The 13,554-nt window shown below is 39.7% G+C and overlaps 2 protein-coding genes across 2 annotated transcripts; one reads left to right on the top strand and one right to left on the bottom strand.

The window, feature by feature from the left end:
• LOC104738173 (F-box/WD-40 repeat-containing protein 1-like) lies at nt 339–1,475 on the top strand. The gene has a single exon (XM_010458391.1). The coding sequence runs from the start codon at nt 339–341 to the stop codon at nt 1,473–1,475; it is 1,137 nt and encodes a 378-aa protein (XP_010456693.1).
• LOC104738172 (putative F-box protein At3g10790) lies at nt 12,623–13,554 on the bottom strand. The gene is made up of 3 exons (XM_010458390.1): nt 13,157–13,554; nt 12,834–13,090; nt 12,623–12,759 (listed from the first exon to the last, which is right to left on the bottom strand). The coding sequence occupies exons 1-3, from the start codon at nt 13,552–13,554 to the stop codon at nt 12,623–12,625; spliced, it is 792 nt and encodes a 263-aa protein (XP_010456692.1).

Raw genomic sequence — 13,554 nt, 5'->3', positions numbered from 1 at the left:
ATTCAAATCACAACAAATATAGAAAAAATCTACATATTTATTTATCATATGTATATATGATAAGTCAAACAATTTGTTAATGAAATTAAAGGAAGATGATAGGAGAATCATAATTTAAAATCGTAACAAAATCTTCCAAATATAGTTATTAAAAAAATAATTTGGATACATAGATATAAAATCTTACTTTTTAATTTTTGATTGGTTTAATAAGAAAGTGTGGTCCTAAACTTTTATTACATCCACGTGACATATCCAACATGCTATATAAACATCCATACGGACAGAACATAACTCATACCTCTGGTAGCAATAATTTTTTGAAATCTCGTATATGCATGGCTTCATCAGAAGGTTCATTTATACCTCCCGAAATATGGGAATTAATATTTGGTAGTGTTCCAGCTGAAGATCTAAAACGATTCAACTTGACGTGCACAAGATGGAATGCTCTCTTCAAAGATAAGAGATTCATCTACGATCATCTAGAACAGGTCAAAGAACGTATTATACGAATCACTGATAAGGTTCAGATCTTTAACCTGTCCAACGATGATCATTCATATTTACCACTCCCAAATGAGTTTCAAGGAAGCGGTAAGCTGTCTAATATTGTTCAATGTGATGGGTTGTTGCTATGCATCTTTCGTGGTCCCAAAAGACTCGCTGTTTGGAACCCTTGCTTTAACCGAGTTAGATGGGTCACCAAACCTAGGAATTCTTATGCCTTTAATGATTATTACGGCATTGGATATGATGGTGCATCTCGTGATAACTACAAAATCTTGAGATTTTACAATGAAGATATTTTCGGAGACAACCGGTGCCCCACGGCTAAGTATGACCCACCGGTTGAGATCTACGACCTCAAGTCAAATTCTTGGAAAACTCTTGACATTCCTTTGGATTGGACTGTAACCTCACCGTGTGCTAGTGTATCCTTAAAAGGAAATATGTATTGGATTGCTGGAGAATATCATGGCCCATCATTTATCCAAAGTTTCGATTTTTCCACGGAGAGATTCAAACGTCTGAGCCTAATTCCTTTCGTGGAAGGTCCATATGATAATGTAGCCTTATCAGCTTATAGAGGAGATAAGCTTTCTTTGCTTCGCCAACGCATATACGAAGAACATGATCAACTAGGGGAGATTGAGGTATGGGTCACAAACAGTGTCAAAGATATGGTTGTTTCTTGGACCAAACTTTTTGTTGTGTGGAGACCTGATCTGCCAGCATTTGATCTCGGGGAAGATCCTCCTCATTCGGTGTTTTTTATTGACCAAATTAGTAGGATTAACGTTACATGTTCTGAAAGATTAGTAACCAGTGGAAGCAACTGCGTTTGCCTCAACTTATACATTATTGGAAAAGATGGATTCCAAAAAAAAGAGATAGAAAGACATAGGGGGGAAGAGATGTGGACATATAAATCTGGTTATATGTATCTTCCAAGTCTAGTTCCGGTCCCATAGTAAGGATCTGCCCCAAAAAAAAAAAAGCATACTGTTAAGATTAATGAATTATGATATATTTTATGTTCTAACTAAACTATATTTGTGTCTAATTTAAAATTAATTTGTTTAAATTTTAGAATAACTAGTTTATGATTATTTAGTATTTAATTTATATTTTTTCATTTTGAATCATATTTAGTTTTCTTATATTTTTCACAAAATGTAGTTGTTCATATTTTAATATTTTTTAAAATTATTTTAGTAGTTTTTTTTATTTAATCTCTGTTGTATCCGCTAATTAATCAGTCTTAAATCTTCTACAAACACAAGTCGCATTAAAAGATAAACGAGAGAGAGAGGGTGAGAGAGAGAGATTGATGAGGACATCCCAACTGAACCCGATGGTCCAACAAAACCGAACAAAGAATCTAAACCGGAAGCACCACAAGTCTTTGATGGAGCCATAACAAGACAACGAGCTAAAGTGCTTCAACACAAGTTTAACAAGTACGTGGAAAAACTTATGGGACAAGTCAGCTCATCACCACCTCCACATGAGCCATTGGGTCGAGCTATTTTCTCTACAATTCAAGACCAACATGAAGAAGACGTTGCACCACCTTCGACCGTGAGTCGTGACCTGGATTCAGTTCGGAGTGACTTTTGGCCACTGGTGGGCTCGCAGGCCCAAGCCCACAACTTCCTTGTGATCAACATAGAGGATGCATGAAGACTAGGAGAACGTCTAGAACCAAGGCTTGGTGAACAAGCTCAAGACTTTCCTTTATTACCGATATGTGAAGGTAAGTTTTTGAATTATTTCCATTTTTTACTTTAATGAGTTTATTGCTTTGATTTTGCAGGATTAAATTAGCCATATTTAGTTATTTCAATTAAGACTGTTGCACAATAAACTCTAGAGTCTAGAGTATTTTTTTATTTTAATTTTTGTATTTTTTTTTTTGTATTTTTTTTTTCTTTTCTTCTTTCTTGTAATTGCCTATAAAGGCCACCGTGTGTATCATTATTTTTTACGATGAAATAAAAGTAAGAACTTTTTTTTAAGCTTGCCCTAGTTTGCGCAGCCACTTCGTTCTCAGCTTTGTCGAGACCCGATACTCCATAGCTAGAGAACCTTTGTGTTTTATCACGAGAATCTCGTAGCTCGTGTGGTGCACCTCGTCTTCCCCAAGTTACGTGTTTGTTCGTGGTTTGGATGCTTGAGCAGCTTGCCCCTTAACCACTCCTTCCTTGGTTCGAGAAGTTTGGCGACGAAACCGGATCGTACCAGCCGAGTTAGCTCGAGCTTGTGTCAGAGATTACTCGGAAAAAGAGCGAATGGGATCATCGTATGCACAATGCAAACAAAGCAAAGCAGGATAACAGATGAATAACCTGGTTGTAACTTGAGTGGCGACCAATACTTACCGTAAATATGTTACGAATTATTTCTCTCACATATCTTGATAGCCTTCCCATGCTGATGTATCTGAAACTTCACTTTAAAATCTTTTAATTGAAAAGACCATACGTCGACTGAAAGTACACAGTTAATCAATGTAGTATTGTAAGATCGATCCTACTAAAAATAATAGTTGATACAAATTGAATTAAAAGAGAAAAAACTATGGCCAAGATGAAAAGAAGAGTTGGGGTTTTGGTTTTCCTAAAATGTAATACAAAGAAAGAAAAGACAAATAAAAGCGGTTAAAACTATAAGACTAAAGTGTTGGACATTTGGGAATCAATCCAGATTTTCATGGTTCTAAGCAAATCAAGTGTTAAGATCTAATGTAAGTAACTAATCAATTCGGTCTAGGTTCTCAACTATGAAACATGAATGAACTAAAAACCTATAGATCACATGAAAAAAGTCTAAAGTCTCCATACTATGTTACTCAATCTTTGCAGGCAATGATGCATGTCAACCAGGAAGTAAAACGAGTTCAATACGTTCATCAAACTCCGCAACTCACCTTACGCAAGTTACGACCTGAAGTTTTGGTATAAAATTAGTTCAGAGAACTAGGATAACGCGGTTAGCGCTCCCGTTCTCTAGATCAGTGCTTGGTGATCATTCCAAACACATGCATTAAGGTAAATATGTCCCAAAAGAACTCTAATATGTAACCAGAAATAATGATCTAACAACCTAATTGAAGTGAACATGAATTCCCCTTGAATCAACCTATAAAATCCAACAAGTAAACTTCTTGCTCATGATTCAAAGAAACTACATTAATATTATTAAGTATAGCATCAAAAACGATTCAATAAACTAAAGGCGTTCAAAGAAAAATTCTCTCGATGTCAAAAGTAACTTATCTCTCAAAAAGCGATGAAAGTAATAAAGATATTAGAAAGAGTAGAGATTGATGATGGATCTTCAAAGGCTTCAAGAGAGACGAGAGGTTGCGTCTGCTTCTCTGGTCGTGGCTAGGTCTGCTCCAAAAGCTATTGATGAAGCACTAAGAGACAGGTTTCAAAGGCACAATGAAATCACACTTAAAACCCTAGGTCTTGAAGAGTATTTATAGGATTTTGTTTTGGATTAAGGTTTGTAAGAGCAAAGTTGTCTTTTCTTCTTAGGTGCAGGACAAGGGGGCGGCAATGGAGTTTTCTAGACCATTGTCAAGGCTTGGACCAGGCCGCGGTGAAGGTTGCTGGTCGGGCCTTCAGCTAAAGCCCATCGGCTAAATGTTTGTCCTCTCGCGAGTCTATGAGAGTCTTAGTAAATCCGGATCCAATGGGATAAACAAATAATTTGATTCCTCTTTGAGGATAAATATGACTCTTCTAGCTTTGCATAGACACAAAGCTTGTCAAAATATGAGTTTGGGAAGTTCTTCAAAACTCGAAAGTGTCCCGTATTTTGAAGCTCTGAGTCTGTCCTGAAATTTGTTTTCCTAGTTTTTTGGTCCAGTTTACCATGAAACCTGTAAAACTTTCTTGAAACCTGAAATACTTGATATAGACTTTTTATCGTTGAAATCATATCAAACTCTTCCTAAATGCACTCAGTCCTTCATAATGTTATATCGTGTAATAACTTGAGCTTCAACGGTGCAACTCATGTAGGAGCTATCTTATGATCCGACATGATCAGACTTAATTTATTAACATAAAACAGTATTTATCAAAAGAGCATAAACACATAGATAAGGTTGACAAAAAGAAAAAGAAAACAAAAACGCACAGATAAAAGCACAAAATGACATGCTCATTCCTTTCAACTAACTTTAACTCCAATGATCATCTCTACCTTCTTCTCCCTTGTCCCTTCTCAGTCTGATTTTGAATCTGAATCTGAATCTTCCACATATTATGTATCTTCAAATGGATCATGGAATGAATTTAGTAGTTTTAAATCGTTAAGACTTAGATCCTCTACGTGGTTTACGAAAGTGAGAATGCTACAAGGTTTCATAAACACTTCACAAAAACCTTGGATTTCAACACGTTGAGGAGTGTTCCTTTTAGGGCTGAAATAGAAAACATGGTTGCCTAGGTCTATACTTTCTCATCGAAAACACCATTTCACCCGAAGTGGTCACTCCAGCAATGGAAACACGATGACCTAAGAATTTATCATTGCTCCAACTCCAAGTGTAGGCATAATACGACCATTCATGTTTCTCAACATCCTCTATAACCCACACACGCATCTCATTAGTGGCACCAATGAAGAGATTATTCTCCAAATAATCGCCGACATCATCCTCTCAATAAATCAAAATTTGCCATTGTAGTTTATCAATTGACAAAACCTTTATACGACAATAAAAGTAAAATTTTCATACCTAACATGAAAGAAAACTATCATATAGCTGAACAATAGATTATCTCTCCCAACTAAGTAATATAAAACCCCATCACTCCTAATATCATGGCGTCCTAAGGAATTTTTTTTTTTTTTCTCTTCCTCATATCTTCAGCTCCAAAAGTAAGAATTCTATGAAGACCACGACCAGAAGGAGAAGCCATGAACAATACCTTGTATTGCTTGTCAATCGGGTCAAACCTAAAAAAGCTGTACGCCTTTATGTAACTTTACCATTTAGGTATTCACATACCGTCCTGTGTTGGTGTTACATATCAGTGGAGGTCTAGTCTTGCATTGATTACCATGGAAATTGATCAAACCAGATGCGTAGCCACATGAAATTGTTTTTATGTCACTATGATGATTGTTCTTTAAATTTTCTGGAGAGAACTTCACAAGAAACTTCACAAGAAACGACGACGATGATGACTTCTCATATGGATTCTCAAGTTGACAACGAGAAAAAACTCCACACGCCACATGAGTCTGCGTTTTTGTGACCGTTCTCTGTAACGCCCCGACCGCCACCTCTCAGTGGGCCCCATGTCCACTCTCTGTCCATAGGCCCACCTTATTTAATGGACCTCACGTCCTGTCACTAGGCCCGTGAGCCCATCCATATCCGACGGTCGGTTTGCTACGTCCGGGAGGTTTTAAAGACTTTTTATCGTCCCTACAAATCACCACATGATCTTTCCCTATGTTTTGTCCTCACTCGCACAGTTCCGACGGTCACTTCCCGGAAGGTCACCCATCTTGTGACTACTCCAGCTTAAGCAAGTTTAACTCTGGAGTTCTCTCAGATCCCTTGACTGAAAACATAAGTGCACTTTGGTGATATAGGTGGCCAAATAAATTATTGGAAACCTCTCCTCAAGTCTCTGAAACCGAGGTGTCACAATTCACCCCCACTAACAGGTCGCAACTTCCTCGTTGCGCACCACGACCGCCACCCCCGACGGTGTGAGTCCACTCGACTCCACACTCATCGGGGTTCGGCTCTAATACCACTTATAACGCCCAGACCGCCACCTCTCAGTGGGTCCCATGTACACTCTCAGTCCATGGGCCCACCTTCCTTAATGGGCCTCACGTCCTCTGACGAGGCCCGTGAGCCCATCCATATCCGACTGTCGGTTTGCTACGTCTGGGAAGATTTAAAGACTTGTTACCGTCCCTACAAATCACCACATGATCTTTCCCTATGTTTTGTCCTTACTCGCAGAGTTCCGACGGTCACTTCCCGGAAGGTCACCCATCCACAGACTATTCTAGCTTAAGCACGCTTAACTCTAGTTCTCTCAGATCCTTTGACCGAAAAGATAAGTGCACTTTGGTTATATAGGTGGCCAAATCAATTCTTTTAAACCTCTATGCAAGTCTCTGAAACCGGGATGTCACATTCTCTATGATGGCGAAAAAGAGGTGCGTCGATGATTTGATGATGCCCATAGTGTCGACATGCAACGTAACCTTGTGACTGACTTTGATGGCAGTCTCGACGAAATCTCAAGGACGAGATCAATCATTAGGTGAGATGATGAACTCATAATTTGCAGATCCAACGAAGGAAAACATTAGTTAAAAAAACTTATAGAACTATTAGAACAAACATGATTTGACGAGAATTTAATAGAACTTTTAGGTTTAGATTTGAATGGAATATTTATATTTAACGTTAAGGGCTCAAATGGTGAGAGAAGTGTGTCATTAGTCAAAGCCGAGATTCATACATCTTCTCGAATTCGGCTTCATCATAGAGAGAGGTGATCGTATCTACTTTCCTTTCTCGTACTAATTAGCTTTTTGTTTTTCCAAGTACCAATTGATTCACAATCCAGTAGTTTAAAGTTTAAACTAATAAACTAATTTGCTCTGACCTCTTGATATGATGCTTACCACAAAAATGACATGTCTTACCAGACCCACCAGTGGTTTCCACTACCTTCATGACGTCTTGCTCTCTCTCTCTCTCTCACCACCTCCCTTACGTCTCGATCGAGCATCAGCGCACGTGACACAAACTGGAACAAGCGCAAACAGCGGCAACAAAACCACAACTTTGGTTCAATATGCTTTTTCTCATAAATGGAAAGATGTTGGTGCGACATACTGGTCTAAATCAGATGTAACCTGGTTATCCAACCCAAAAAACTGATTGGGGCAGAGAATTGGGCCTTTGATTCGTTGACTAACAGAGCTGGACGGCCCATAAAAAATTATAGCGGACTTCTAGATCACCGGTGAAGCTGACTTGACATCAGAAGAAGGAATTTACCTAATTTCGGTGAAAATCATTAGGAAAGTAGACATATTCTGTAATCTTGGCTATCATATAAATAGAGGGGTATCCCTTCTTTGAAAAACATCAAGCAATTAATACAAAAACTCTAGTTTTTCCTTATTCTTGAGAGAAAAACCTAACTTCTTTCTCAAGAGATTTTGATCTCTTTTGTTTCATAGCTTTGATCCGATTTTAAGAGAGAGTTCTTTATTGAATTTATTTCCCCCTTCAAACAAATTCATTGTAAAAAACCTTGTTTCTACAATTGGCGCCGTCTGTGGGGACGCAAAGATGTCAGTTACTTCTCTCTTAAAAGCATTCTTCAAAACTTCTCTTGTAACCCGGACAATGACTCCAGCCTCCAACGACAAAATTACCGGTGTAACCCTTCCCCAACAGGGCATCTCCACCGTTATGAGCCTTGATAACCATAATTCGCAGGATGGCACCTTGGATCCAAGCACCACTTCAACCAAATTGTCGTCGCTCGTCTATGTTCGTCGTAGTCAGAGCACGTCGGTTAACCCGACCGATGACCAATCTGCTCCTCGAACTGTGATAGGCATGGTCAAAGCGCGCAGCCAGGGGACAAAGCATACCAATGGAGAGCGACTTGGTGACAGATCCGGTGTCGAGCAACCTCATGTTGCGCAAATCGCACAACCCCCTCAGGTCGTCTCCCTGAACGATTTCCAAGTCGTGTTCGAAACGATGACCAAGGAGATTTACCAGATCATATCTGAAACAAACCAAAAAATGAATGTAGTTGAGTATCGCACACCACCTCCCCCGCACCGCAACAACAGTTCAGGACGAACAGAAAAACCCGACGACATCTGTTTCCGATCCCCCATCCTAGGCTGACCGATCTGGTACACAGAATATCCCGTAGGTAGTGGAATCGGGAATACATCCTCACATCAGACAATCTTTGCGAGGTCACATGGCTTCGGGCCCCTACCAAGAGTTGGAAAGAGATCCACTCAAAACTTTGGGACATTGGATCACTACTTCATCGTGGCGTTAGTTTGGCCCCAGAGATTGATCCGGTGCAACGCAGCAGATCCCGTTCACTCAACGAATCATGGTTCGCGTTTTTGGAAGAGGACGTCGCTAGGCAAGCCGCAAAGACCGTTCTCGCACGATCGATCTCTGTAGAGGATATAAACCAATTCATGCGGTCTCTGAGGCCAACAGCCGGGATAAATCGCCTTCAACCCCGAAGGAGTTATTATGCAACTTCAATAAAGTTCTCGCGCAGTCAACTGCAGCGTGCAAACACTTGTCAAATTTCCTGTTCGATAAATACCTATAGGGTGAAGCTGTTTATCAACCCAAAGGTTTTCGTGGCGGTCGGCGAAATAAAGCCGGATGGACCAGGCGACCTAACAATGGTCGGGACAGGGAATCCAACAGTAATGATGCTCAGCCCAACGGCTTCCGGAACGATAGGCGCAGTACACCCTGGCAGAACTTCATGAAAATCAAGCCCGAGAAGACGATCTCACTGGCCCCCAGAAGCTTCAAAGAGGGAAATAACCTGAACGCATCAATTTTCCCCCATGTAGAAGAATTACTATGATCATCAGCCAACGTGACGACTGCAACGATCTCACTGGCCCCCGGAAGCTTCAACATGATAGATTTGTAGCGTACAAGTAGTTTTGGATGAACAAATGCTCAGCAAAGATCTCATTATGTTCACATCCGGAGATGCTAAAGGAATTCAGCATCCTCGTAACGACCCCCTGGTTGTCGAAGTGGCCATGGGCGAAGATGCACGGTCAACGTCATATTCTGGCAGATGTTAGAAAAGAAGGGCATTGCACCAGAGCAAGTCAAGCAAGAGACTAGTACTTTGACAGAATTGCCAAGATGTCAATGGGCGATGTGGAGTCGCAGGTATGCATCGGCTGAGTTCCACTGAAAACCAAGTTCGTGATCATAGACGCACCTCCTATCTTGGGATCGCCTTGGATATATGCAATGCGGGCAATCCCTTCTACTTACCACCTTTGCGTCAAATTTCTGAACGCTACTGGGATGTACACGCTGTATGGAGATCAGAAGATGGCTAAGACCTGCTCCATTATCTAGAAAAAGCAGAGGCAGCTGGAGGATGCATAGCAATTACAAAATGGGGATCAATTGACTGGTCCCCATAAGCCAGAGTGCATCCTGTTTAAGTCGTCAGGATGTCAGATCATTCAAATTCACATCGACGATTCAGATCCATCGCGAATAGTCAGGATCGAAGCCGAATTGGAGGACGATTTAAAAACTGAACTGATCTCTTTCCTGAAATCTAGAACGTCCATGTTCATCTGGTCCACTAAGGACATGGTCGGGATCGACCCTGATGTCACCTGCCACAAGCTCAATATCGACCCTACGTTCAAGCCAGTCAGGCAGAAGGGTAGACGCTTAGGACCAGATCGGGTAAAAGCGGTCCTAGATGAGTTCGAACGACTCTTCAAAGCGGACCAGATAATGGAAGTACAATATCCCGACTGGTTAGCCAATTCGGTCATGGTAAAGAAAAAGAATCTCAAGTGGAGATTCTGCGTGGACTACACCGATTTCAACAAATCTTTTCCCAAAGATTGTTTTCCCTTACCCCATATAGATCTCCTTGTGGAGGCTACTTCCGAAAACCAGCTGTTGTCGTTCATGGACGCTTTCTCCAGATACAATCGAATCGCGATGAGCCCGTTAGAACGGGAGAAAACTGTATTCTTAACAGACAGAGGGATTTATTGTTATAAAGTCATCTCGTTTGGATTAAAGAATGCTTGGGTGACTTACGAACGACCGCTAAACATGATGTTTGCCGACCTGGTCGGCCGGAAAATGGAAGTCTACATCGATGATATGTTGGTCAAATCATTAATGGCTAAACATGTGCAACACCTCGCAGAATGTTTCGACATTTTAAACCGCTTTCAGATGAATTTAAATCTGACAAAGTGAACATTTGGCATAATCTCAGGCGAGTTCTTGGGATAAATTTTGACCGAACGGGGGATAGAGGCGAATACAAATGCCTTCCCTTCTAGCAAACAGGGAAGTACAACGCATGACCGGTCAAATTGCCGCATTAAATAGGTTCATCGTGTGGTCCATAGACAAATGCCTTCCCTTCTAGCAAATTCTACGAGGGAACAAGGATTTCCAATGGGACGAAGACTGTGAAGGATTAAAGAATACTTGACCAGCCATCCGGTACTTGTCAAGCTTGAGGAGGGGGAGATACTATACCTCTACGTCTCTGTTTAGTCTGTGATGATTACTGAAATATTTTCTTTTGGTCTAGTGTACTCAAACAGATAACAAAGGCAACCCATTTGGACTTGGATCACTTGTGGAGACACTAAAGAAAATAAAAAGGACAGAGAGTTATGCGAACGCTTCTCCACCAACTCTTGTGGAGCTTCAAGATCAACTTTGACGCAAAGATTTCTGAACACGAGGCTGAGAATGCATGACGTGATCAGGAACACCGAGAGTATCAAGCTTAGATGAAGAAGCTTTTCCTCTTCATGAAAGAAAAAAATCCTGAGTTCGAAGCTTTTATGGTTTCTCTTCCTGAACACAGATGCGGCCACCCATCCAGCTACCGTGCCTCCAACCACTGCACAACCCACCAAAGGAGGCACCACAGTAGTCACCACAACAGCCTCTAGTCCAGCTGCCAATTCTCCTTCCTCTAATACAGCTTTCGACTAATGAACTTCCAATTCTCCTTTCTTTTTTAATGAACGTGCAACTAATGAACTTCCAATTCTCCTTTTTTCTTTTTAATGAATACTGTTTGTTGGCTGTTTAGGATGATCTTTTGTTTTGGATGATAAATTTTGCTTGATTATTAGTTTAAATCATCATTCCTTTTGATTAATATCATTTCAAAATCCGAAATTAATCAGATTTAGGATTGCCAAACCGTGACTAATATGTGACCAAACCAATTAAAAAAATGTGACTATTTTGTGACCAAATCAATTTTAAAAATGTGACTACTTCGTGACTAATCCAAATTACAAAATTTGTCGCTAAACCCACACTAATAAATTAGTCCCAAAACTGTGTAAACATAGGACTGTTTTATATAGACACAAAAATGTCCCCAAATAGACTTTGTTGCAGTTTAGTCGGAAATGTGCAACTACCACGGCCCGTCAAATATACAACTATATTATAGAATCCGAAATCTGTTGCAAATAAGCGTCCTTGTTACGACCAACATATTTTGCGACCGTTTTTAGCAACCATCTTAAGTGGTCGCGAAAGAGTCGCAAATGACATGTTTTCTTGTAGCGGAAAATTTAAAAATATGACTAATAGAAATTTTAAATTTAGGGAACAAAAAAAATTAAAAAGAAAAACTCAAAAATTAGATTCAATGATTCAACTTTTTAATTGCTAAAATATAGATTTTCAAACGTAGAAATGACTTCAACTGATACGACCAGATTTAGATCCTTAGTTTAAAAGTTTGAATATATGAGCTACAGTTACAGAAATTTTAGTTTTAGGAAACAGATAAGAAGTCTCAAAGATTTGATTTCATTAACTTTCCAAAATTCCCAAAATATAGAATTGATTTCAAACAATAGGTTAAATAAAAACATAATGTAAAGTTACATAAAATCTCCGAGCACGAACGTGTGTGATGGTTTAGTCAAACATAATTAAAAAAGATTTAATGTAATTATTTGAGGTAATTTTGCTCTTAGGCAAAAGATTTATAAGAGGGTGATAAAAAAACATCTAGCCAACAACACTAAACTCATCATTCTCGCCAAAATAAATCAAATTAAAAAAAACCAAAGCATTATAAGTTCCACACAAAATCATAGATTATTTTAAACAAGTTATAAAAATTGCAAATGCATAGAAAGCATACAAAACCATTGTTGATCATATTCAGTTAAGGATTAGTCTTAAACAAACAATATCCGACAACTTAATTCAAAACTTGAAAGAAAAAAAAAAGAGAAAGAGAGAGATTAGTTCAGCATACAACAACACCAAAGAAATCGTCATCAACAGATGATTACCTTACAGTTCCAGAAACATAGGACTCTCAACATGATCCAGATAGACATCTATATGCGTTAGGTGAGCCCCAATACCTTCGATCTGGATTTTTCTAGCTTTCCTCCCCTTGAGATCGTAACATAGTTTATAGAACGGGTCTGTGACAAAGGCCGGTGTAAATACAAGCTCGCGGTGCCAAGTCTACCCCTTAACATGAAAAAATCAAACTCACCATATGAATCTGTCCAAGAAGGAATCACGATTGAAACTTGTGACCAATGTGGTTTGCTGGCATCTTCAAGAACCCACAAGTCAAGTGTACCGGTGACTAACACATTCGCTGCAGCTATCTTTTCGCTGTAGTGCGACAGATATTGGACATACCCGTCACTGGGTAACTTAATGACACTAAACTTTTCAGAACCAACATCAAAGCACATCAGAGAACGAACTTTGCCTATCCAAGCCATATAATACACAACCCCATTGCTGCATAACCATAGAGTTGTAGGAAGAGCCAAATGGGGATGCTTACATTCGATCTTTCTCCATTACTTTATCCTAGCTCCTAGAGTGAAAACTTGATGCTCCTGCGACACAAGATTGCTTGATGTACTACTATGTGACACCGTCATGCACAACACTTTGTATTCACCATTAACAGGATCATATCCAAAGAAGTAGCTTATGTCTTTCCTCACATTTCGGACTCTCGGCAAAGTAATAAATTGACAAGTAGTAGGATTCCCAATCATCACTCTATTATTATCATTCAGACAGCACAGCAAGCCGTGGACAGGTGGATACAAATCAAACCAGTTATCTTGATTCAGAGGGTGACAACTAACCGTTTGATGATCAGAAGATGGATCCTCCTGAGAGCAAGAGTAGAAGAGCTGCATCTCATTGTCTCCACGGAAGGTCAATGAGAAAAGGATACGTGGTTGAGCCAT

The sequence above is a fragment of the Camelina sativa genome, chromosome 13, assembly GCF_000633955.1.
Source record: "Camelina sativa cultivar DH55 chromosome 13, Cs, whole genome shotgun sequence".
Taxonomy (NCBI): Eukaryota; Viridiplantae; Streptophyta; class Magnoliopsida; order Brassicales; family Brassicaceae; genus Camelina; species Camelina sativa.
The sequence above is the reverse complement of the archived record's forward strand: the minus strand, read 5'-3'. Positions and strand labels throughout refer to the sequence as shown.

Bases quoted from the DNA above. Each gene is read 5' to 3' on its own strand.
- LOC104738173 (XM_010458391.1), top strand. From the start codon at position 339: ATGGCTTCATCAGAAGGTTCATTTATACCTCCCGAAATATGGGAATTA.
- LOC104738172 (XM_010458390.1), bottom strand. From the start codon at position 13,554: ATGGCTCAACCACGTATCCTTTTCTCATTGACCTTCCGTGGAGACAAT. The intron at 13,091-13,156 runs GTAATGGAGAAA...ATGGTTATGCAG, and splicing joins ACTCTAGGAGCTAGGATAAA to CAATGGGGTTGTGTATTATA. The intron at 12,760-12,833 runs GTGAGTTTGATT...CCTTTGTCACAG, and splicing joins TTCTTGGACAGATTCATATG to ACCCGTTCTATAAACTATGT.